We start from the raw sequence: 26,042 nt of genomic DNA, 5'->3' as shown, positions 1-26,042 counted from the left end.
TTACCTTTCTTGATTTTTGGAACGGGGGCAATGGGGCTGCCATTAGTGGCTGAGGTCAGTCCCAAGGTTGGGACTTGAAGCTTGGGTGAAGACAACATGGTGTGAGTGCCACTGGGAGAATAGGTGAAGATTGAACCACTGAATCCTTGCCGACGGCCCTCTCGCCGATTGCTGTCAATGGCTGCTTGGAGTTCATTGGGGTTGCTCAGCCCTCTTTTCTCACACTCGTATGGATATAAGTACTTCATATATCTTTTGGAGACAAAAAAGAGAGATACACAAAAATCATGGTGGTTTAATTTAATTGAACCCCAACAAACAAAGCAGCAATTTTTTAAAATTATATTTTAAATCTGCCCATGTATTTACACTGCTGAGTTTATACAATTTCTGTCTACCAGAGCAATATAGGTAGTCCTTGCTTAGTGAACTGCTTGTTTGGCAACCGTTCAAAGAGGCAGGACTAGAACGCATCTCCTGATTTCTAGCCTGGTGTCTTAACAACTAGACACTGCCCTTCTGATACATCTGGCAAATTTTGATTTGCTGATTTCCTCCATCATGGATTGGGAATCTTCATTGAAATGTTATGTACACAGCTATGCTAATAAAAAAAAGCCAGTTGTTAATAAAAAATTAATATTCTCATTCCATCCACATTGGCTTTTCTCCCTTTTCACAGCCAGGAGACAGAGTTCTAGTTCATTTTAGGCAGGAAAACCACTTTAGTTTCACAGCCAGGAGACTGTGAGTTCTAGTTCACTTTAGGTAGGTGACTTTGGGCCACTCTCTCTCAGCCCAATTCACCAAGCAGGCATGTTGTTATAGGGAAAATAGGAGGAGGAGGAAGGAACATTGTGTGTGTTCACCACCTGAAGTTATTTATAAAAATAATAAAGGTGGGATAAAAGGTAAAGGTTCCCTCCTTGCACATATGTGCTAATCGTTCCCGACTCTAGGGGGCGGTGCTCAGTCGCCAAAGAGCCAGCGCTGGCCGAAGATGTCTCCGTGGTCATGTGGCTGGCGTGTCTAAACGCCGAAGGTGCACGGAACGCTGTTACCTTCCCACCAAAGGTGGTCCCTATTTTTCTACTTGCATTTTTACGTGCTTTCGAACTACTAGGTTGGCAGAAACTGGGACGAGTAACGGGAGCTCATTCCATTACATGGCGCTACGGATTTGAACTGCCGAATTGCCAACCTTTCTGATCGACAAGCTCAGTGTCTTAGCCATTGAGCCACCCCGTCCCACTGAGGTATATAAAAAGGTATATAAAAAGCTGGGATATAAACAAACAATCCAATATCAAGGACATAGTTGTATCCAATTCATTGTTCTGGAAACACTTTTCTTAGAACCTACTAAACTGAGGAGAGGAAGGATGTTTCAAATAAATATTTCAGATCAATATTCCCTCTTTATTAGATGCTCAGGATAATTATGCTGCAAAATCCAAACACTTCCGTTTCTAAGATCTCCACCAGTGGTGAAAAAATGCTGCTGGTGTTCTTTTAAGGGCTCCCGGCTTTTAAAAAGTTAATAGCTCTCCTCCTACTCCTCCCCCCATCCCCCCAATCCCAAATCCCCTTCCGCCACCTGGTTTTCTGAATTCCACAGTAATTAACTTTAGTGTTGATTAGGGTGGATGAAAAGATGGGGGAAGGGAACTGAAAGAAGTCAGAGAGAAAGAGCAGAAGGGAGGAACAAGGTGAAAGGCTCCTGTTTTCTGATTTTAGTACGCAAAATAGGATAATTGGTTATCAGGACACATTTATTCCAAAATCCTTTTAATGTACTGGAACTGATCACTTTTCTATAGATTAAAAATTGGGGGGGGGGGGGAGAGATAGCCAGTCTTCTCTGCAGGCTGCATCTGATATGCAAATCTTTTCAGCCTGGTACTATCCATACATATTGGATACAATTCCGATTACCTCAAATCAGCCTGGTTGTTCCCCAGTCTGGGGAATTTCCTGCAGGTCAGTTGCAAAGGGTAACAAAAAATAATCTGTTTTTCTTGAGTGGTCCTTGGTGCTCTCTTGTGTTTTCTTGCAGGTGTTTCATTACCCATCAAAGTACTGATGATGTTACCTAGTTTGGCCAATGAAACGTCTCCCAAGAAAACAACCAAGCTCAGAGAGCACCAAGGACCTCCCTCATTTCAATCCTGAGCTACAAATATTCTCCTTTATTGGGATCTGTTTCTTACTGGACTGGGAGAGATTCCTCCATTTATTCTTGTATAGTCTTCATGCACGACAGTCATTTTCCCACTGAAACAAATTCTTCCTCTTTCTCTATACAAATATTGCTCCTTAAAATGCCTCGACCTGTCCTGAAATCAAGTAAGGGAAGGCACCTCCTGTGACTTACTGGGTTCGCAGTGTGAAGGCGGCGCTGGTGATGGAGGTGGGTAAGTTCAGGCCCTTGGTGATCTCCCTCCACAGCTTCTTGTTGATCACTTCCACCAAGCCGCCCTTCTCGGTCACCAGAACGTAGAGCATATAAAGATCCAGCACCTGCTTGGCCATGATCGGGATTCGGTTCACAGGGGTCCCTACGTTTGGGAAAAAGTGGAAAGGAGGAAAAAATGTTGGGCAAGGCAATAATCACTAGGATGCTGACTTCCGACATCAACCAGGATCCAGATTTTTGTTTGTTATATAGTTTTCTCATGATATAACAATGCTTGTGCACCACTTCTGCTTCTACAAAATATATCACATGCAGTACTTAAGTTGGAGTAATACAGAAAATAACTCCAAAAGGAAAACCATTACTATGCTTAGGGAAACAAAATAAACACATTAATGAAAGACTACCAAGGCAACTTATGGCAGAGGTAAAATTCAATCCCCCCCACCCTCTGGAAGGTGATTCAGAAATGGCCGTCTTCAGTTCGCCAGTGAGGTTAAAACTGTTGGTGTTGAGCAGTCGGGCAAAATTGCCACAACTGATGGCGCAGGTTTCAGTCTTATATCCTGGAGATAATTCAGAAGCCCTGTGATGGTGAACACCATGTCCTGAAGGTCCTCTAGATACTTTTAATAGGATTTGCTTCTCCTAATGCATGTTGCTTAGAAGCAGTGTCAGACAGGACAGCTAACCCTTCACAGATTCTCCCTCTGCTCCACTAAGTTGGCCTCCAATCCCAGCACAGGCCAGTAGCCTCAGAGACACCCAAGTATTTATAATACAGCCTTGTCTTGGAATGCAAAGAAATACATACTAAAAATGAAAGTGGGGGAGGATGAGGGAGGAATGATTATGGAGAAAGGATGTATTTCTCGCAGCCTGTACTTTGCCTGAAAGGGCATTGGTGGCTCAGTGGCTAAGACGCTGAGCTTGTCGATAAGAAAGGTTGGCAGTTTGGCAGTTCGAATCCCTAGCGCCGCATAACGGAGTGAGCTCCCATTACTTGTCCCAGCTTCTGCCAACCTAGCAGTTCAAAAGCTTTGGTGGGAAAGTAACAGCGTTCCATGTGCCTCCGGCATTTAGACATGCCGGCCACATAACCACAGAGACATCTTTGGACAGCGCAGGCTCTTCGGCTTTGAAATGGAGATGAGCACTACCCAGTAGAGTCAGGAAGAACTAGCACATACTGTATGTGTGAGGGGAACCTTTACCTTTACCTTTACTTTGCCTGCAATTTTGCAAACTATAGCAGTGGAGCTATTCACACTTTATTAATACCCCTCTCTAAAATAAAATCACAGTTCTGACTGCCCGTACCAAAGAAAATGCCACTTTCTTTTCTGCAGCACATGGGGATCTCTGCTATACCTGGCTGGCCTTACCACAGTTTTGAAGAGAGGCTGTTTCATTTAAAGCAACTGCACAGTAAGAAACAAGAAACTCCACTATCTCCGTGTTTGGGGGTTTTCTTGAAGTTTGGCTAGGCTCCAAACAAACAGGGACAGGTGAACTTTGCAGATTTGTCAAATTATGCAAGTTACAAAACTTGTTTCATGCCTTAAATTTAGGGACCGGCATTCGCCTGGGGAGGCTTTGAAGCTTTGCCAAGAAACCTTGATATTACTCAAACCCTTCTCCCTTCACCTTATCCGTGATTGCAAGCATGCATGAAAATACTTTTTTTTAAAAAATGGTTGTAAAGTAATGCTTGTGGGAGAAATTACAAGCTGAACCCTTTCGTAACCTTTTGTAGTTGAATTAACCCCATTTCTCTGGACAAATTCCTATCCAATCACCTCTGGATTACAGGCTGTCTGCGCAGAATAGGAAAGAGCTCACTTTCCATGGATCCAGATGGGGTTTTTTTTTGGTGTCTTTGAGAGATTTTCTATCCAATTAGTCAGTGGCCTGGCAAAGACCCTAGTCCAGCTCAGCAGCAGGCAATCTTTTGCGCAGTACACCAAGTGAATGGGGCCAGATCTAGTTAGGGGCAGAGTTTTAATGGCTGAGATTCTTAAATTCCTCTGAAGCAGGGGTGTCAAACTCAAGGCCTGTGGGTCAGATCTAGCCCGGGAGGTGCTTAAACTGGCCTACAGGATCAGCCTGGAAATAGTAGTAGCAGTAGACTTATATACCGCTTCATAGGCCTTTCAGGCCTCTCTAAGCGGTTTACAGAGAGTCAGCATATTGCCCCCAACAATCTGGGTCCTCATTTTACCCACCTCGGAAGGATGGAAGGCTGAGTCAACCCTGAGCCGGTGAGATTTGAACCGCTGAACTGCTGATCTAGCAGTAGCCTGCAGTGCTGCATTTAACCACTGCGCCACCTTGGCTCAATAGCAAAGGATCGGCCCACAGTGCCCCAGGCAGCTAAAATGGGGCATGGGAGGGGGGACGCATGTGCCCCCCGTGCCCCGTTTTTTGCGTGGACAGCCTCCTGCACCAATCTGCTGGCCCACGTCCCGTTTTGGCAGGCAAAGTGCTGCAGGAGTCCATCAAGGCTGAAAACAGGGCACAGGGCCCCCTCGTTTTGTCCGGCAGGGTGCTGCAAGAGGCGTCCGTGCTGTCTCCCCCTCCCCCCCACCAGCCAGCCCGCAGAGGAGAACTATAATGCTGATCCGGCCCTCAAAGAAATCCAATTTGAAACCCTTGCTCTTGCACAAGGCCTTGAAATCTAAGGCCAAGTGTTTCTCAACCTTGGTCTTGAGACTTCAGCTCCCAGAATTCTCCAGCCGGCCTTCAGGTGCTGACATGTATTTGTGAAGGCTTCAGTGTCTCAGGGTCTTGTGATCGCCATTTGCAACCTTCCCAGTCGGCTTCCTACAACCAAAGTCAATGGAGGAAGCCAGATTCGTTTAATGACTGCATGATTCACTTAACTGAAGTGATACACTTAACAGCCATGACAAAAAAGATAATACAATCGGGCACATATCACTTAAAAAACCATCTTCTTCAGCAAAGGAAATTCTGGTCCCAATTGTGGTTGTACATTGTGGACTACCTGCATAAAAGTAGGCCCGATCTTTAGGGTTAACCATGCTCTCTTCCAAACCATTGAAGGGTGTGAAAAATGGAAAGGATGTGACATTATTTTTTGGGTGTAATCCCTCTATATTTCTGGAAACCTTTGCTGTGTGAAATGAGCCAGCCTAGCCTGTAATATGTTAAACATTTATTTATTCCAGCCTGCACTGGGAAGGTTTCAACATATTGTATTTTAAAACAAAGACTCTATATATTGCTGCTAAACGTTTTCTTCTTTTTTTTAAAGGAAAAAAAACCTATATTGAATGCCGATTGTCTGCCTTTGTTATCAGCTTTGTGGTAGTTTTACTCAGCAAACAGAACTTAGCTGAATGGATTTTTATTTTTTAAAGACCACATCAACAGGATTGCGGTATATATCTTGAAATGTTCAGGATTTCAAGCGTTTTAGGGATGAACTACATGGATCTGACAGACTATCCCAAAAGAACAGGCACAGCAGTTTGGGGCCATAATGATTTAAGCTTTCTGATTATTTAGGGACAGAGGAAGCAGGGAGAGTGCGTCATCATGGAAAGCAGAGAGAAGACCCACCAAAAATCCAGAACAGGCAAAGCAAGAAATGGCTTTTCAGAGGATTTTGTTTGCTTCTCATTCCCATCTCTTTCCCTTTTAATTGATTTCTCCTTTTATTGATTTATTGCTTCCTTAAAACAAAAAGGAACAATTTTGAACAGGGTGAAGGGGGAGGAAAAAAAGCAGGGGGGTGGGAGAAAACCACCTTATTGTGCAGCATAGTTTTACTGCAGGAAGGCATGGCACATTTTCCGGGAGTAAAATCTATTTGAGCAAGGGGGCAGCTGGGGCTCAAATCCTAGGAGGTATTTCTGAGTGAAGGAATTTCCTTCCTATTTCAGTCTGCAGAATAGGATTGGCAGCAGGGCTCCCCCTCCATGCTGGGAAACACACAGCAGACAGAAATCCGGCCACTGCCCCCTCACCATGGAAAAAGGCATCTGACAAGCTTCACATTTGCAAAAGGCACCCAAAATAAGACAGTTGCTCTATTCCCCACCCAACACACACGCACGCACCAGTTTTTTTTTAGAAAACTCCCCCAACTGGTTTTATGCTTGTGCTGTTGCTACCACCACATACATTCATTTTTGCTGATTGCTGAGCTGGCCTTACATGCTTTATATTGTAGGCAGGGGGAAAAAAAGCAAAAGATTTCACTGAAAATAGAGTTCACTAAACAGAGCTGCTTGTGCAGTTAAGTATGTTATACATTGCTTTTGTGCTGTAGGAAGTTATCACCCAGCCCTCCCAGAGAAATTAAATATCCTGGGAAATATTGAAAAGGCAGAATATTTCTCTGGATGTGAAAAGAAAGAAACATGTTTTAAAAGACAGATTAGCTGCCTGTAGGTTCCTGCCCATCCCCACTTTGTCATTGGGCCATTAAGAAGGCCAAGCTAGTCCCTTTACATAACAAAGAGTTCTCCACTTCAGCTCCAGGGAGATGGGATCAAGGCATGATAATATTGGCACTTTACCCAACTCGCCACATGGCATCTGAGAACTCAACCAAAAACGCAGCCTAGAGTGTTGCCCCTGCACGGCTCCATGGGAGTCTGACAACCAATCAGAATACAAGCTCAAGATCAAAAGCCAGAGAGAGCATAAAACCAGGGACTCAGCATCTCAGGCCTCCCTTCTCTTCTTCTCCACCAACATTGAAGCATGTGATCACCTTTTCTGTTCAGGACTCAAGCCATGTGGTCCTGTCCACCATTAAAACCATCTTTCCAAGTAGCCTCCATATCTCCAGTGTCTTTTTCCCCACTTGGAGCCGAACCCAGAAGGACATTTCTTTCATCATATGTTATACATTGCTGTTGTGCACAAAAAATGAAGGTCGTCCCAAGTGTAAGTCCCAATGTTAAAACTTCATGGATGTAACATTTCAGTACCGGGTTCCAACATTATGCTATGTAGCCTGGGTTTGTGCCGCACAGGAAGCCCTGGTTTGGGCTTGCGGTATTGCACCAACCCAAACGATTATAATTCATTAATTAAAGCAGGATTAAATCATAGCTTAATACAACGGCTGGCTTCCCACAACGTACTAAAAACAAGATTAATAAAGCTCGATTTGCTATTTTCACAGGGCATACTACATTTAAGCAAGCTGTCTCTAAAATGTGCCCTAATAGGATGGCCTTTCTCACAATAAGTGAACGGAGGCAACCAAACCGTTAAGCCTCATTTGTATTTAGTAGTAAAACGTATATGCCTGGCAGACACTCTGGGAAATTTTAGTTTAATTTAGTGTATTTTTGTGACCCTAGGCAATAGCTGGTGGACATTATTTTTTTGGTGTCAGTGCTGCTATTTGTAAAAATAAAAAAGTGTTTCGGTCATTGGGGTTGTTTCAAGGAAGCAACTTCAAGGTTGCTTAGTAGTTCAGTGAGCCAGAATTTTCTCAGTTTGGTAGTTTCCCACTATGTTGGTTAATATAGTGGTTAAGGGCACCAGGCCAGAAATCAGGAGACGGTGAGTTCTACTCCTGTCTTAAGGCATGAAAGCCGGCTGGGTAACTTTGGGCCAGTCACCCTCTCTCAGCCCAAATCACCTCACAGGTTTGTTGTTGTGGGGAAAATGTTTGCTGCCTTGAGTTATTTATGAAAATAATAAAAGTTGCATATAGGTAACATTAAAAATAAATAAATGAATGAAATCTCCATAATCCACCCCCGCAAAGGAATTTGGAAATAGGGGTCTGGTGCATGTAGATGAGGCTATGAGGAAGAAAGGTGGCTTAAAGCTTAGCTCTGTGCTAATCGTTATTTCTTGTTTTGACTCCTATTTCTCAAACAATCTTTAGTAGATGGCTCATACATCATGCTGTGCCATGAACTGTAATATACCAAATGCAATGGCTCCATTCATACGTATGACAAAACCAAACTATCTTATGGCTTGTGGAACCAGCTTATACCTAGTACCTCCAATCCCAGGCTCGATTCCATTTGATGCCTTCACTTAGAAATGGCTTTGATAGGGAAGCAGGGTATCAACTGAATAAATGCAATTTATTTATTCTGTGCCACTAAAACATCAATTATAAGGGACACGGTGGCTCAATGGCTAAGACGCTGAGCTTGTCGATCAGAAAGGTTGGCAATTAGGCGGTTCGAATCCCAAGCGCCACATAACACAGTGAGCTCCCGTTACTTGTCCCAGCTTCTGCCAACCTAGCAGTTGGAAAGCACGTAAACAATGCAAGTAGAAAAATAGGAACCATCCTTGGTGGGATTTGGCATTTAGTCATGCCAGCACAGCGCTGGCTCTTCGGCTTTAAAATGGAGATAAGCATCGCCCCCTAGAGTTGGGAACAACTAGCACATACTTGCAAGGGGAACCTTTACCTTTAAAACATCAAATCTCTGTGATGCAAGTTGCAAATGGCATGGATGAAAACCCCTCTTCCTTTGGGATGTGGAAGGCGTTGGGACACACAATGCCCAGAGTTGCAGGTATTTGTGGCCTCCAAGCTGGCACACTGGAGTCTTTGCTCTTGGGTAAATCAGAACACTGGGTGCCCCTGGCATCCTTGCCACCATCCCCCCCCCCTCCTGCAGGATTTAAACTGCCTCACAGCTATATCCTCCAGGAATTCCAGCCATTTAGCTTAGTGCTCCTTTCCTGCTTCAAAAACATGTTGACAATTGTTCATGCAGCCATTCTATGTGTCTCCCACCCCCGGTGTGCCCCTCCTTTTCCCCATTAAACACAGCCCAGGAACATACTAGGTTACCTCCCCATTGTTTGCTTAGATGGCCTGGTGCTGGGTGGGCAAGCCCCTCAAAGGATATTAAGCCTCCAAAAAAACATCCCTGCAATTTCCTTTCCCTGCTTTCCCACCCCCTTTTGTGACTTCTTACATTCCACACAAAGAACACCCCCCCACACCCCTGCCCCGCTTTCTCTGGGCTGGCCAAGGCCATCTGCTTCCCCCCCCCCCCCAAAAAAAAAAATCCCAACCAGATTCTTTGACTTAGGGCAAATCTTTCCCCTCCCCCGTCTTTATCTACAGACTTGAGAATCCTCTTCCTGGCATTACCAGCTGCATTTTGTTGATCAGCTCATCTAGGATCTATCAGAGATAATATTCAGGTGGTGTTTTTTTTTTAAAAAAAAAAACTGGGATTATACGCTGTGCTTTGGCATAAGGTGGTCTCTGCAAACCTACCCAATTGCGGCTTATAAACCAAGGGAAATGGCCTAGGTTATGCAAAGAAAGCTATCATGACTTGTTCAATAAGCATGGTTAGTGGGTTAATAACAGATGGCCCTGAGGCTCCCCCCCCCCCAAAAAAAAAGTCTATACAACAGCCAAGGATTACACTATCAAATAACTGGGACAAATTGCAGTACTGAATAATAGGTAAAGGTAAGGGTTTCCCTTGCACATATGTACTAATCATGTCCGACTCTAGGGGGCAGTGCTCATCTCTGTTTCAAAGCTGAAGATCCAGCGCTGTCCGAAGACATCTCCGTGATCATGTGGCCGGCATGACTACGCCAAAGGGGCAAGGAACGCTGTTACCTTCCCACCAAAGGGGGTCCCTATTTTTCTACTTGCATTTTTTACGTGCTTTCGAACTGCTAGGTTGGCAGAAGCTGGGACAAGTAACGGGAGCTCACTCCATTATGCGTCACTAGGGATTTGAATTGCTGAACTGCCGACCTTTCTGATCAACTAGCTCAGCACCTTAGCCACTGAGCCACCGTATCCCTTCTACTATTACTGAATAATAGTAATACAATAAAGATTTTTTTTAATGAAATAGGCATGCTATTTACTTGATCTCACCAATAGAAGTAAAATATCTTAAAAGATTTCCCTTTCCAATTATAGTTGTTATGACCCTGCAATTCTAAAATGATCATGTGCTATCAAGGCAATGTCAACTCTTAGCACATAAGATTTTTCTATGAAGTAAATTTTAAAAGAATTGAGGCCTATGGCGGCAACAGAAAGAACCGTCCTAATTTAGCATAGTGTCTGAATGAAGCCCAATGGAGACTCTCTCTGACAGGCCATCTTTTGCAATGGATCATTAAAAGTAGTTTCTAACAGAAGATGGGGAAGAAGCCTTGGTTTAAAGATGCTCGGTTCCAACAGCTGCTCTGCCCAATCAGATTCTCTCTTCTTCCGCTGCCTTCCTTCTCTGCTTTTGACCCAATTCTCTTAAGTCCCATCGGGTTCAAAGGCAAACAAGTTTAAGGAGTCCTATCACTTTACATGTTCTTAACACTAATAAGAATAATAACAGGTTTCTGTAATTGGAACTCACATGTAGACCATACTCATCACAACAACTAAGCAATGGTGATGAAACAAGGAAGGGAAACCTAGTGAAACCCCAGATTTGCTTCAGGCACACCCCTACAATAGTATATTACAACGAAGTGTTTTTCAACTCCCATTATCCCCTGCAAGCCAAGTCTTTGGGCTCTACTCTCTAGCAATTCTGCGATCTAGCACAGCTGCAGGGCATCACGCTAGAGAATATTCTTGGATTCCAACGGGACTTCCTTTACCATTGGCATTCAACTGAGAGCCAATTCTCCCTCCAACTATCTAGATATGTCTATTTATATTTAACTTGGGGGGGGGATCAGAACTATACTTAGCATTAACATTTAAGATTCAATTTTCCAGATCCATGAGCAAAGAGCCCCTACCGCCCCCTCTCTCGACAACTTCTGCAACCCCTCTGTCTCACATGCCCAAGGGGCCCCCATCTTCCAATTAGTGCTGGAGCCAGCTGCAAACCATTGCTGGCATTTATATATTTTCAAAGGCAGAGAGACCATTATGTCTTCCAGCATGCCTTGCTGCAACCAGAGACCTTTTCAAGATTAGGCCCAAACCTAATTTAATTAAGTCTGCAGAATGCTTCCTGTATCCCTTATCCCAAAGACTGTAACAAGCTGCAGACGAGGATTCCTTCCACTGGCCCTGCCATCTCCAATCGGTCTCCTTCCTTTAACATGAAGCCCGAAAATGGCTCATTATTTCTGGTCATGAAAACTTGCTCATTATTTCTGCAATCTTTCAAAGGAAACATTCTCCAACTTGCTGCTCTCTAAACATCTTAGATTACTACCTGGCAATTATCAATTAAAAAAATAAAAAGGCTTATTTGCTGTTTGAATCAAAAGGCCTAGTTTCCAAATGCTTTCACCGTCTTCATTTCTTGTTCCTTCCCAAAAGTTCTCCAAGTGCACCATTTAGTACTTATATGTAGGATGCAGTGTGAAGAACCTTCTGAAGCTATCAAGATTTTGTATTTTTGTGTATCTAGTAGTTTCAAGAACTAAATGCTTCCTAGTTTTAAAAACTGCTATTGAGAAGAAACAGAACATATTACAGGAATAAAGGTAAAGGTTTCTCCGCACATGTGTGCTAGTCATTCCCAACTCTAGGGGGCAGTGCTCATCTCCGTTTCTAAGCCAAAGAGACAGTGCTGTCCGAAGACATCTCTGTGGTCATATGACCAGTATGACTAAACGGCGAAGATGCTGTTACCTTCCCATCAAAAGTAGTCCCTATTTTTCTACTTGCATTTTTTATGTGCTTTCAAGCTGCTAGGTTGGCAGAAGTTGGGACAAGTAACAGGAGCTCACTCGGTTATGCAGCACTAGGGATTCGAACCACTGAACTGCTGACCTTCTGATCGACAAACTCAGCATCTTAGCCACTGAGCCATCGCTTCTCTCATTACAGGAATAGCTACTTTTAAATCTATTAAAAAATCTATAAAATCTAAATCGGTAAAAATGTAGAATGACGGAATACTGTATCATAATTGTTTCCACCCACAGAAGCTCACACTAAGTGTATCTTCTCTCTTCACTAATTTGAGGAGCTCTTTGAATTCTTCGTTCCTTCCACTTATTTAACCAGGTCCAAAACAATGAATTGGTAATTAGATGGTATGGGGTGAAGCTACATTATTTCCATTTCAGAAAATAACAGAATTGACACACAAAATTTGTTTCATGGTAAAAATCCAAATTCAAACCAAAGATTTTGGTTTGAAATTTAAGTGGAACGTAACTGACTGGGACACCAGAATGCAATTATATAATTTACACAGGATGCAAGTCTTTATTTATAGGATTGTTTTAAATTAGTGGCCCAGACATTCTTCCTGCCAACAGCACAAATCTCAGGATCTGTGTGGTAATGATTCTCTATATTTCTAAGCAGTTTGTTTCTAAACATTCCATAATTCCTCACCAGATGAGTATGATCATTAATATAGTCTCACTCTATTGATAAAGACAAAGACCACGGCCTGCACATATGCAAGAGAGGGGCCATTCAGACAACATGCCAAAGTAGGGCATTTAAATCAGGCTTGCTTTATACACCTAGAACAGTGTTTCTCAACCTTGGCAACTTTAAGTCCTGTGGACTTCAACTCCTAGAATTCCCCAGCCAGCGAGAGCTGGCTGGGGGATTCTGGGAGTTGAAGTGCACAGGACTTAAAGTCGCCAAGGTTGAGAAACACTGACCTAGAATCTTGGAGAAAATGCAAGTAAGCCAAAGTGCAAAACTTTGGCTTGTTCTACTCACATGATCTAAATTTTGATTTTTTTTCGCGTCACCACCCACCCTCTTGTAGGCCTAAGAAAACAGGGTGGTCAACACCTGGAATGCTCTACCTGACTCCTTTGTTACCCCCTCAAACCCCTAAAACGTCAAACAAACTGTCTCACATCATTCCTAAGAGGCCCATAAAGGGGGCGTCCGTAAGCACACCAGTACACCAGCGTCCCTACCATCCCTGTCCTACTGTCCCCATTTATTTCTACTCATTTCCTTTGTTCATGTCCATGTTTGACAAACTAAATAAATAAAAATAAATAAAAGGGAGAAACAGGGACAAAAGGAACACTAAACAAGGGGTCCCCAACCTGTGGACCATCAGAGGTTTGCAATTGGGCCATGGAAACAGCCCCTGCATGCGCGTGTATGCCACTTGTGCAAATGGCACTGCACACACTAGCCGACCACTTGCGCAAACCATCCCCCGCAACCTGGTACCTAAAGCTGGAAATGTTGGGGAACTCTGCACTAAGCCTTTCCCATTGTACCAGTGGTGAAATTAAATTCATTTTTTTTATTACTGGTTCTATGGGCGTAGCTTGGTGGGCATGGCAGGGGAGGGATACTGCAAAATCCCCATTCCCACCTCACTCCTGGGGGAAGGATACTGCAAAACCTCCATTCCCTCCCCATTCCAGGGGCAGGATGCTGCAAAATCCCCATTCCCTCCTGAGATCAGCTGGGACTCAGGAGGCAGAGAATAGATGGGGGCGTGGGCCAGCCAGAGGTGGTATTTTCCGGTTCTCTGAACTACTCAAAATTTCCGCTACCGGTTCTCCGGAACCTGTCAAAACCTGCTGAATTTCACCCCTGCATTGTACCCATAGCAACTCTGATTGTAACTAAGCTGCAGGAGCCCAAAAATGAAATAAAAATACAAAATCCCTTTCCATTTACCAGCCATTATATATACTTTAAAGATGCTGCCCAAGAGGGCTGCTCCTGGAATAACTGGGCCCTATCTTAGCTTTCTCAATAGTCTGGTGCTGGCTTACTCATCAGTTACTCACCATGGTTTAGAGGAGATTGGGTCAATAGAAGTATCAAGAACAAGTTTGTTCATCTATCCATCTGTAGTCAATTTGATGTTCTTTTAATCCAAGTATTTTAACTGGCAGCATCTTCCATAGGATCAAGAAGATGGAGGCCATTCCTATCTCTTATATCTGATCTTTGAAAACGGATTCAGGGGGCCTTCTACATGCAAAGCTACTTTCCTTCCTCAATTCTGAAAGAATCATCCAATCACAGGTCTCGACTAAAAAGCTGTTTGATTATTTTCATCTAATTTCCATGTATTTTGGTGTGCTGAAAACAAATAAAATATTGGAAAAACTCCTAGACGTCATGATTTGCCACAACATGCAAAACTGTCTTCAAATTTATCAATTTTTTAAAATTTTTGGTATTTTTTATATTATGGGTTTTTAACCAAATTTAAAGTCCAAATTACTATTAATTAATTCACATAAGTACATTTAAGATATAAAATGCCAAAAAAACCTTAAAGGGTTTATCCGAGTTATGTAAAAAAATATAGCACTGTAAATCTGATGGTCAGCAATATATATATAAGCTAAGCAAGTTTTAAGTCTGTGCTTCAAATGGTAGAAGGGGTTAATCTTTCCTGAAGAATCCAGTGGGAGGGAGACAGAGGGCAGATAGCAGCATCTCCGGTCAGTGCAGGGGGCGGGGCCAGCACTGTGACATCACGTGCACAGACACAGAGCTGCTCTCTCCTGCATGCTACAATTGTGCACGAATCATCATCAGGTTCTTGGTTCTAGGCTGTTCACACTTTTTCATCGCAATTCATGTTAGCTCGTCATTCTGCAACCGTTATGTTATGGCTCCACAAAAGTGTATTAATTCGCCTGACAGTTTCTGCTTCATCTGTGGTGAATATACAGTGTTGAAGCAACAGCAGAATATTACAGACTTTGTGAAAAAAGTATACTTTGCATACTTTGGACTAAAATGGAGATCAAGATAAAGTTTGGGCGCCTCAGAAAGTGTGCAAACGGTGTGTTGAGGACCTCCAAAACTGGTTCAAGGGTAAGAAAAAATCTTTCCTATGGTATGGCGAGAGCAAAAGAACCATAGTGATGACTGTTATTTTTGTTCATGTGATATGAAAGGGTTTAATTCCAAATGGAAACATTCCATTTCATATCCCAATCTTCAGTCAGTAATTTGTCCCATCCCCCATGGCATAGATATTCCAGTACCCAAGCCCCCTGCTACCTTGGAAGAGATACCTAGCTCCGATTAAGGTGAAGTGATACCTGAACCAAATGACGAATCAAGTTCTGACTTTGAAGATGATACAAGACCAAAATTGTTTTGGTAAGAGCCAAGGTGGCGCAGTGGTTAAATGCAGCACTGCAGGCTACTGCTAGATCAGCAGGTCAGCGGTTCAAATCTCACCGGCTCAGGGTTGACTCAGCCTTCCATCCTTCCGAGGTGGGTAAAATGAGGACCCAGATTGTTGGGGGCAATATGCTGACTCTCTGTAAACCGCTTAGAGAGGCCTGAAAGGCCTATGAAGCGGTATATAAGTCTACTGCTATTGCTATTGCTATTGCTATTGCTATTGTTTTCTCAGGAGGAGATTAATGATTTGGTAAGAGACTTGAATCTTCCCAAAGATGCCGCTGAGTTACTTGGATCAAGGCTGAAAAGCAGAAAATTATTGTTGCCAGGAGTGTCATCTTCCTGATTCAGACATCGTGAAAAGGAGTTTGTTCCTTACTTCACCCAGGAAGACAAGTTGGTTTATTGCATCAAGGTCGAAGGTCTGATGGGTCAATTTATAGATTCTTCAAAAAGAAATCTCAAAGCAGTTTTACTCCACAATGGTTTTTACGCTTCCATACCTGTAGGTCATTCCGTACACTTGAAGGAAACCTACGAGAACTTGGAGTTGGTTCTTCGTAAACTTAAATATGAAGACCATGGTTGGCAAGTGTGTGGGGACTTGAAGGTCTGGTGCATGCTGCTCGGGCAACAAGCTGGGTATACCAAATACCCTTGTTTTCTGTTCTATGGGACAGTTGAGACCGACAAAATCACTGGACCAAGAAGAGTTGGCAGCCGAGGGTGCTAACAGTCGGTGAAAAAAATGTCCTCCAAGAAACTTTGGTACCTTCCCATAAAGTTCTTCTACCACCTCTCCACATGAAATTGGGATGGATGAAGCAATTCATAAAATCACTTCGAAGAGATGGAGAATGCTTCAAATACTTGGTCACCAAGTTTCCATGCCTGTCGGAGGCAAAATTGAAGGAAGGTGTGTTCGTCGGACCAGACGTTAGAAGGCTTTTAGTTGATCAAGAGTTTGTCAATACCATGACGGATCATCAAAAAGAAGGGTAGATTGCATTTTAAGAAGTTGTACAGAAATCTTTAGGCAATAACAAAGATCCTCACTACAAAAAGATCATCGGAAGAATGCTGAAAGCATTTCAAGCTTTAGGTTGCCTGATGAGTTTGAAAGTGCATTTCCTCCAGTCCCTTGACTACTTTCCTGAAAATTTGGGAGCTGTGAGTGAGGAACAAGGTGAACGATTCCACCAAGACATTAAAGAGATGGAAAGGAGATACCAGGGAAAATGCAGCATTACAATGATGGCAGACTACTGTTGGATGCTTCAGAGAGACATTCCAGATGCTACTCACAAGCATAAATGCACCAAGAGGAGCCTCACAAGGAAGAAGAATTGAGTTTAGTATGTGTAGGTGAGCTCATTTCAGTTCAAAAAAGGATTTTCATGAAAATATTGTAATAAAACTTTAATTTTATAAGTCTATTTCCATTTATTTAGAGGTATTGCTTTATTTAACATAGTTACCTAAATTGTCAGGAAATGTGATGTCCTAGGACAAAATGGAGGTCATTTTCAGATTCAGCGCACCAAAAAACATAAAGATTACGTGGAATAACCAAAACAGCTCTCAAAAAAATTTTTTTTGCAGACCTGTGTTATGGACTGGTGGGAATCTGCCCCTCTCCCATTCTCTCTGTCTCTGAACTTGGCAAGAGCCCTAAAAGATCATCTATAGAATGCACCCAAAACTCACCTCGTTTCTGCATAAAACTGAAGAGGTCATCGAGGAATTCCTTCCTTTTCGGATCTCCATCAAGTTCATATAACTGCAGAGGAGGAGTTGGGGAGAGAAAAATAAAGAAAAAAAATCAGGAATGAAAAATAAAATTGCTTTAGACACTTTTCTCCAACTTCTCCAAAATGTCTTGTGTCATGTAGACAACTAGCCCATTGAAGCTAGCACATAAACAGGGCACCCAGGGGTAAATCTGTTGTTAAGAGCAGTTGTTACAATGCTGTGGGAATGTAAACTAATCACAGATCTGATTCTTTTTAAAATTATTCTCTATGGATAATAACCCTGTTAAGTTTCTAGGTTTTTGTATGCATGTTTTTTTTAAATAAAACCTGAACTCCCTGGCTTGGTTCAGAGGTTGCAGCAATTTAGCTAAGCCTCAACTCCTACTCAACTCCTTTTTCTAATGAGACATTCTGCAGCTATTACAAACTGCAAGATAAGCAATTTGCAACGGCATGAGCAATGGAGTCACTAGGATATCAGCAGACAGACACGCCCCAGGCACCCAGCTAATTTTCTAGCCACCCTTCTCATCTGCTTTCTAGGACCTCCTCCTCCTCCTTCCTCCCACCAACTGGCAAAGAGAAATCTGCTTTCTTTCAAGGGACAGCCGCCAAGCGAAAGAATAAACTCCTATTGTGCCCTCCGTTTGGTCCATTCTGGATTTCTTGCCTACCTAATTCTGTGAGCAGAGATTACCCATCAGGCCACATATTGTAAAATGTTAGACATTCCAATAAATAAAAGGCACCTCTCCCCCCTTGGCCAATTAATCACAGAGTAGTTTTTGTTTGATCAAAACTATTGCAAATTAATGGAAATGCCAGTCTAAATCAAGCTTTTAAGTTAAGAAATGGAAAGAGCTGCAAAGGTTTTGGAATAAACAATAACATTGTATCCATGAATATTTCTCCTCTTTTATTTACTATGGAAGAAGGCGACAATGTGATTATCTGTAGGCAATAAGATACTTGCAACATTCCTAGATGGCATCTATGGCATGCCGAAATCAAAGTATTTTTTAATACGTTGAAATGGTTATGGGATTGTCAATTCTCACAAAATTTCACTGTTGAAATTGAGATTGCATGAGAATCATGCAAGACTTCAGTAATTATCCAAGATGATATGACTGAAATAGCAATACTTTCATTTTTTAAAAATTATTTAAACATTTGCTGTGGCCTTCTGTAAGGAAAAGTTTGCAAACCCTTCGTTATGCCATAATGATACTCAATACTCATGTCCCTTTAAAAACCAGGAAATACAAAATAATCTACGGTAGTTAGAAGTACATCTTGGAATGGACCAACCGTCTCTAAAACATGGGCAGGAAAATGCCTTTTCAGCAATAATACTATATTGGAATACATACCAACCTTAAAAGGGGTTTTCATTTGTATGCAGATTTATGCACATTTCCTCTGAACTCATGTCATGTACAGATAATTTCTTAAAGTCCCAGCAAAAATTCACCAAGGTAAATTGGAAGGAAATGTAGATATATGTAAGATCTGAATGAGCTCGATCGGATCATCTCTATCCTGCCTCTTAATCCCATCACTAGGTCATACAAATTGCAAACCAAAAGGAATCAAAACCCAAATTATTGCCTGTCCACTTGGGAGCTGTAAAAGGGAAGCTACTGGGTCTATAAGACTTCCACTCCCCACTTTTTGCATTCCTGGTCTAAATTTTCCAAAGGTCTCATTTATAATCCTGCATACTCCCTAATGACCTAAAATTCTAAACATGAAATGGTTGGGGAAAATGTGAGATGTTAATATGATGAGGAAGGCAAGATGCGGAAGCCAGATTTAAAGTTCTTAAACCTTTTCTTCCCAATTCAACATTTTCTGGAAAACTCACATTACAACCTAGGAAGGACAAATAAAAAGAAGGCATGCACGCGAGTAATGAGAAATCAATCTTAATTTTAAGCTGAACTGGAGGATCTGTGTCTTGGAATATATGGGAGGCAATGTCATACAGCTAAAGAAATAAACACAATCTGTTTTTCTACCCCACGGATTAATTCCATCTGCTACATTAAAAGTGTTGGAATTTTGCATCACTGCAGGAACGGAGCACAAACAAAACAAAAAGTTATCTTGCATCTTTCTTTAATAGTTTTCAAACGGAATGTGAAATTGAGAAAGAAAGAAAAAAAAACAGACCACCTGCTAGCCAGGAAAAAAAACATGTTCCATTATGCACCAACTAAATTGGAGCACACTTTTCCTTTGCATAAGCTGAGCGAGCAACTGCTTTGTCATCGGTATATCATATAGATCCTTTGGTGCAACAATTCCCTTTGCATGCAGGAACGCTCTTCCCCTGATGTGTAGAACATGTGTGCCCCACTGTTCTCAATTCCCAACTATTAATAGCCTTCAATCAGCAAGAATGTTCCTTGCTGGACCAGCTGCTGAGCTTGAATGGCCTCAGCTTGTCCTCATCACATCACCCCACATAAATTTTGACACTGCACATGGTCACAGCCTTCGATAGATCCAATCTGTAGGACCCACCTCGTCCGAAAAATTTTAACTAGACAATTTTACCAGGATCTATCAATGGAAAGTTAATGAAAGTGAAAATACTTATTATAGTAGTTGACGGTATTGAATTAAATGAACTTGAGCCAGTTCCAAAATGGAATAAGTTTCCAAATTAATAACAGCATTGATTAAGCCAATAAACCAATAGATTGCAGAAAAGTCATGTACCAAGCAAAATGGGAAATTTCCCCCATTGGTAAGTACGTATCAACAACAGCAGAGTACTAATACACACTAAATTATGGAAGTGAGATTTCCACAACCTGAATACAAACATTTAAAATGGAAATTTCTCCCAACTCTATCAATCCAGCTCAAATGGGAAGCCTCTGCACTTTCCTGAGACAAACCAGGGGCCTATATTTGGCAGGCCCTTGATACAGTCCACTTAGGGTTTAAAAGAATACACCATTAGCAATCAGAATTGTGCTAAGCAGCCCAGCACTCTTTAAATTCTTGCAGATACTCTAAATGATAAATCTCATCAAACTAAGTCAACTGGGATTTGCACACCTCCCAACAAAATATAGGTGCTCAAACATTCCAAAGAGAAGGCATCACGTTCCCAGAATCAGTTTGTCTGAGGTCATGTTGGAATTATTTCTTTAGGGGATTCCTCTGGCCATGTTAACCTGGGATTTGGAAGTTGGCATTCCTTCCCAAGTCCAGGAATTCTCAACCTTTTTGTATTCAGGCACCTCTTCTGAGCCTAATTTATCTCTGTGACTCCCCTCCGTAAGCTAGAAAAAAGTTTCTTTACCATTTGCACTGTTTTATTATTACAGATAGTCCTCGAAATTACAACAGTTTGTTTAGTGACCATTCAAAGTTATAATGCCACTGAAAAAAGTGACTTATGACCATTTTTCACACTTATGACTGTTGCGGCACCCCCATGGTCACATGATCAAAATTTGGATGCTTGGCAATGCCTGGACTGCACTACCTGACTCTGTTGTTACATCCTCAAACCCCCATAACTTTAATCTTTAACTGTCTACTGTTGACCTCACCCCATTCCTAAGAGGTCTGTAAGAGGCATGCACAAGCGCACACTAATGTCCCTGTCCTTCTATCCCCATTTATTTGTACCCATTTCCTGTGTTCTTATTCATGTTTATCCTTATTTCTGTTTTCTTGTACACGAGTGACAAACTAACTAACTAAATAAACATATTATGGTTGCAGTGTCCCAGGGCCATGTGTTCAGCTTCTGCATTCTTCTGATAAGCAAAGTCAATAGGGAAGCCAAAATTCACTTAACAACCATGGTACTAACTTATCTCACTGCTGTGATTCACATAGCAACTATGGCAAGAAAAGTCATCAAATGGAGGAAAACTCACTTAAAACATGTCTCAGCAACAGGAATTTTGGACTCAGCTGTGGCTGTAAGTTTAGGATTACTTATATTCTAAATAGCAATAGCAATAGCAGATAGATTTATATACCGCTTCATAGGGCTTTCAGCCCTCTCTAAGCGGTTTACAGAGTCAGCATATTGCCCCCAACAACAATCCGGGTCCTCATTTCACCCACCTCGGAAGGATGGAAGGCTGAGTCAACCTTGAGCCGGTGAGATTAGAACCGCTGAACTGCAGATAACAGTCAGCTGAAGTGGCCTGCAGTACTGCACCCTAACCACTGCGCCACCTCGGCTCTAAAGTCTAAACTGTACCATGAAATGCCTGTGACTCTAGAAATATGGTGTGGCCCCCCTGGGGATCACATAGCCCACATTGAGAACTGTTGCCCTAGTCATCTGGAAAGTGCCAGATTTCTCAATCTGTGTGTACGGGAGAGACAGATGCCAGCAATGAAAAAGCTGGATTTTAAAATGAACCAGGCTGGACTTCAGTGAGATCATGGAAATCCTACTACCTATCTTTTGTAACCTTGAAGCATTCAAGTCAATTTCCATTGGCTCTCGATTAGGGGAGAGGGTCTGGGAGTTGAAATCCAGCACATCCTTGGGCACTACCTTGGGAAAGAATGTGTACCATGCGTATCTCATGGAAACCAACCAACCTACCTACCTACCTACCTACCTACCTAACCTTACCTACCTAACCTTACCTAACCTTACCTTACCTAACCTAACCCTAACCTTACCTAACCTAACCTTACCTAACCTTACCTACCTACCCTCTATCTATCAATGGTGTGTGTGTGTTCCAGCATAACTCTGGAACGCCTCGAGCAATTTCAACCAAACTTGGTACACAGATGACATACTCTTTGGAAACAAATACTGTGGGGGTAAGACATCCCTAAAACCCCTTGGGGTGTTTTGTCTGTTAAGATACAGCCTGCTGTGCCTTAAAATGGCTTCTACTGTGTAGCGCAGTAGAGTTGCTATGGTAACAGCTTCACATTACTCCACAGGGAGGGTTCCCTTTGGTAAGGGGAAAAATCCAATATTAGAAATTATGTTTGGTTCAGACATTTTCCCCCTATAAATAAATACTCGGACAACACCGGGTTATCAACTAGTAAAGGATATGAAAGAATGTGTATGTATGCTGAATAAACCAGGGCTGGTACGAAAGGGCCTTGCTTCCAGTCTCCATTACACAGGAAAAAGGTAGGTATCTCAAGAACACTATTTTCCAGCCTAAACACTGACATAATAAATTCTTTTCTAACTTTTATCAGTCTGCAGAAGACAAGAAAAGAGACGGGCCATTTACCCATTCCATCTGTTTTTTTGTTTTTTGTTTTTTTTTAAAGCTTCATTGGTTCATCCTCTTCCTGAATTGATTTCATTCCAACTGGTCATTTACAAGAACCGTTTCTGGGTGTGTTTGCATGTTCAGTCTTTTCCCACTTTTTTTGAGTCTTTGTTTTTCATGAACAACTGGGCTCATGAAGCAAAAGGAAATTTGTCTGATAGATAAATATCTGCTTTTTTAGAAAAACCCACAGACACGTGAAGAACATATGGCTGATCATCAGGAGAAAAGTACACAAATGCTGGCCCTTGATTGTCCGGCAAGCCGACCTCGGAAAGGAGGAAGACAACTGGAGAGGAAAAAAGTGGCATTAAAGACAACCAGAAAAGTCCCACTTAGCAACAGGAATTTTGAGCTCAGTTGTGGTCGTACGTTTAGGACTACCTATAATCTAAAGCAAGGGTAGTCAACCTTTTTATACCTACCACCCACTTTTGTATCTCTGTTAGTAGTAACATTTTCTAACCGCCCACCGTAATGGTGATTTTATGAAAACCTAATGAAAATGTTTTTAAATAATGCTATGAATTTTTTTTTAAGTCAATTAAATTTTAAAAAAGGAAAGTGCTTCAGTATCGGACAAAACCCCTACCGCCCACCATGAAAGCTGGAATGCCAACTAGTGGGCGGTAGGGACCAGGTTGACTACCACTGTTCTAAAGTCTAAACTGTACCATGAAATTCCTGTGACTCTAAAAATATGGTGTGGCCCAGGGGTGGATTCTGGCTTCTTTAGCGCAGAAGTAACAAAATTGCTTCTGCACATGTGCAGAAGCAAAAAACAAGGCACTGCCAATAGAACCAATTCAGGCATGTGTCTGGCCGAGTTACTACCTATTCGGCCAAACCAGGCCGAACCGGTAGGATCCCACTTCTGGTGGGGCCCGCTTGGGCCTAACCCTAACCAATGTTCCCTCTAATTTTTTTTCAGTGTGAGCAGAAAAGTATAGTGATTGAGCGGCATATTTTCATGCCTGAGCACCTGAATTTTTTTTCACAGATGTCACCGCTGCCATGGGCGGGGGCGCCTGCGGGAGCTTTGGAGGCTTCACCTCGGCTGCAGCGTTGGCGGCAAATCTGGCAGTGCTGTTGGAGGAGGAGGAGGCAGCAGCAGCTATTCCCCTCATCTTCCGGAACCTGTGGCAGAAATCACTGCGCGCAGTTAAAAATGGCTGCGTGGTGTTTTCTTGCCATGTGCGCGGCCGCGCAGCCGCGCACCTTAGAGCAGTGTTTCTCAACCTTGGCAACTTGAAGATGTCCGGACTTCAATTCCCAGAATTTCCCAGCCAGCATTCGCTGGCTGGGGAATTCTGGGAGTTGAAGTCCGGACATCTTCAAGTTGCCAAGGTTGAGAAACACTGCCTTAGAGGGAACAGTGACCCTAACCCTGTACAAAGGAAGTGTGTATATTTACAGATGGAAAGTATACACAGATACATGTATAAGTGAAAATGGATGACAGCCAGTGTAGTCTAGGAGATCAAGGTTCTGGACTAAGAGCAGTCAGACCCAAGTTCTAGCTCCTCTCGACATTCACTGAATGACTCTGGGTATATAGATAGTCCTTCTCGCTCTACCCAAGACTGGGAACATGGGGAAAAAATCTTATCTACCAACCTCACTAGATCGGCATTGTAAATTACAGCCCATTATCTTCTATGGACTGCATTGATTCAAACTGATAACAAATAATGGTAAAAGGAAAATGGAAGCAGAACTGATAGGAAATATGTGATTAATTCCTGGTGTGGGTAGAGGAATTAGAAATAGATCAGTGAATAAGCTTTTGTTTAGTCCCCCAAACTACTAATAGCAAGAATTTGGCAGAGGCCCATTCAAGGCTGCTTGGTACACAGACTATTTAAGGGCCAAGCAACATAAATTTAAAAGTGGGAGGGAGGTGGGGAAGAAGACCTGTATTAAATCTTAATACAACTGTCATTTTTTTCTGGGCCTACTTCTTTTTCAGGGTGGTTGTGAGGAGGTAGAGAGGAGTGGAGTGGAGGCCTGTGCATTCTACCTTTAAGGTTTTTTTAAGTTACAAATGTTCACAGAGTAACAGCTGAGAAATGAAGAGTATGTCTTTTCCCAATACACAAAGCTAAATTACATTCAGAACTAGATCTTAACCCTCCAGGAAACAGCCTCTATTGTGATGCACGTCTTTACAAACATACACTTACATGAGACAATACACATCTTAGATCTGGCTTGCCCAACCCAACATCTCCTCAGTGTGCTCCATTCATTTTCACCTGGTGCATGTTTCAATACTTTACTGCCCACAGATGGAAAGTACTTAATGATCACGTGCTCTACATGGGGCTACCCTTGAAGAGCATTCGGAAGCCACAGCTGGCTCAGAGCGTGGTGGCCCGTGCAGTTCTTAGGGTCCCTAGAGTGGCCATGTTACACCCTTGTTTCACCAGCTGCACTGGTTGCCAGACTGCTTCCAGGTGCAATTCAAGGTCTTGGTCATCCCCTTTAAACCCTGCATGCCATGGGGCCAGCCTCATCCCAATGGGACTGGCCCGCGCTACCAGCACCAGCAAATGGCATTCTGCGGATCCTGTCAGCCCAGGAATTTCAGCTGGTGGGATCCGAGAGAAGAGCCTTGTCTGCTGTGGCTCCTGAACCTCTTACCCATCCTTCTGATTTTTTGAAAGAGCCTTTTATCCATGATTTTATTGGCCAATGTTTTTATCTGCTGGGCTTTTTACAATGGATGGTTTTAATGCTTTTCAATAAATGTTGTAAGCCGCCAAGAATCATTGGATCTGAGATGGGCAGCAATTAAATTATACAAATAAATAAATTTAGTGGAGAGAGAGCAGGAAAATAAGGGTCTTGGTGACAACTGTTAAGAAATAAGAAATAAATTCTGAACACTGCAAGGGAGCAGCATCAATGCACTGGAGCAAAAACGACATGCTTAGCTGTAGAAACACTGCAAGCAGGACGATGCCACAGCAACGCCGAGGATAAAAGGCAAAATAATGACAGTCTCTATGCAAAGCGATGGAGGGGGGGGAGGACCATATATCAAATTAGCCTTTTCTTTCCACAGCCATGCCCCTGTTGCTGGGAGAGCTGGCAGCAGAGTCGGACAGCGAGGAGGTTGGGGAGGAACATGGGGCAGTCCTGGAGTCTGGGGAAGGCTCCGACGAGGGCTCTGCGTCGGAGGCAGAGAGGGGACCAGGGCCATCTGGGAGTTATGTGCTGCCTCTGGAGCCTCCAGAGTCGGACAGCAGAGAGGCAGAGGAACAGACTCCCCCCCGCCCCGTTTCCAGTGCGTGCAAGTGCAGAGCTTTCAGAAGGCAAGAATAGTTAAAAGAGAAGGGACGACGGGAGTAAGGCTTGGAGATAATTGGCCCTTCCCATAAGACATAAAAAAGGAGCAAAGGAACATGAGCCTTTGCAGGGAGCAACTTGGTTCATGCTGGTCAGTTTGTCTTCTGAAAATATGTTTGGACTCGCCAAGCTAATTGCCAATTAAGTCTTTGGCAGCATTTTCAAAGAAGATAAAGGTG

General features: G+C 42.7%; 1 protein-coding gene across 2 annotated transcripts in view; it reads right to left on the bottom strand.

The window, feature by feature from the left end:
• ARID3A (AT-rich interaction domain 3A) overlaps positions 1 to 26,042 on the bottom strand; it is an 89,532-nt gene that overhangs the window by 14,014 nt on the left and 49,476 nt on the right. For both annotated transcript variants that reach the window (XM_032238869.1, XM_032238870.1), the window contains exons 4-6: positions 17,175 to 17,247; positions 2,375 to 2,558; positions 5 to 252 (exon numbers count right to left, since the gene is read on the bottom strand). In XM_032238869.1, coding sequence (XP_032094760.1) covers positions 5 to 252; positions 2,375 to 2,558; positions 17,175 to 17,247 — 505 coding nt within the window. The remainder of the gene's footprint in view (positions 1 to 4; positions 253 to 2,374; positions 2,559 to 17,174; positions 17,248 to 26,042) is intronic.

Source organism: Thamnophis elegans, chromosome 1 (assembly GCF_009769535.1).
Source record: "Thamnophis elegans isolate rThaEle1 chromosome 1, rThaEle1.pri, whole genome shotgun sequence".
Lineage (NCBI taxonomy): Eukaryota > Metazoa > Chordata > Lepidosauria > Squamata > Colubridae > Thamnophis > Thamnophis elegans.
The sequence above is the reverse complement of the archived record's forward strand: the minus strand, read 5'-3'. Positions and strand labels throughout refer to the sequence as shown.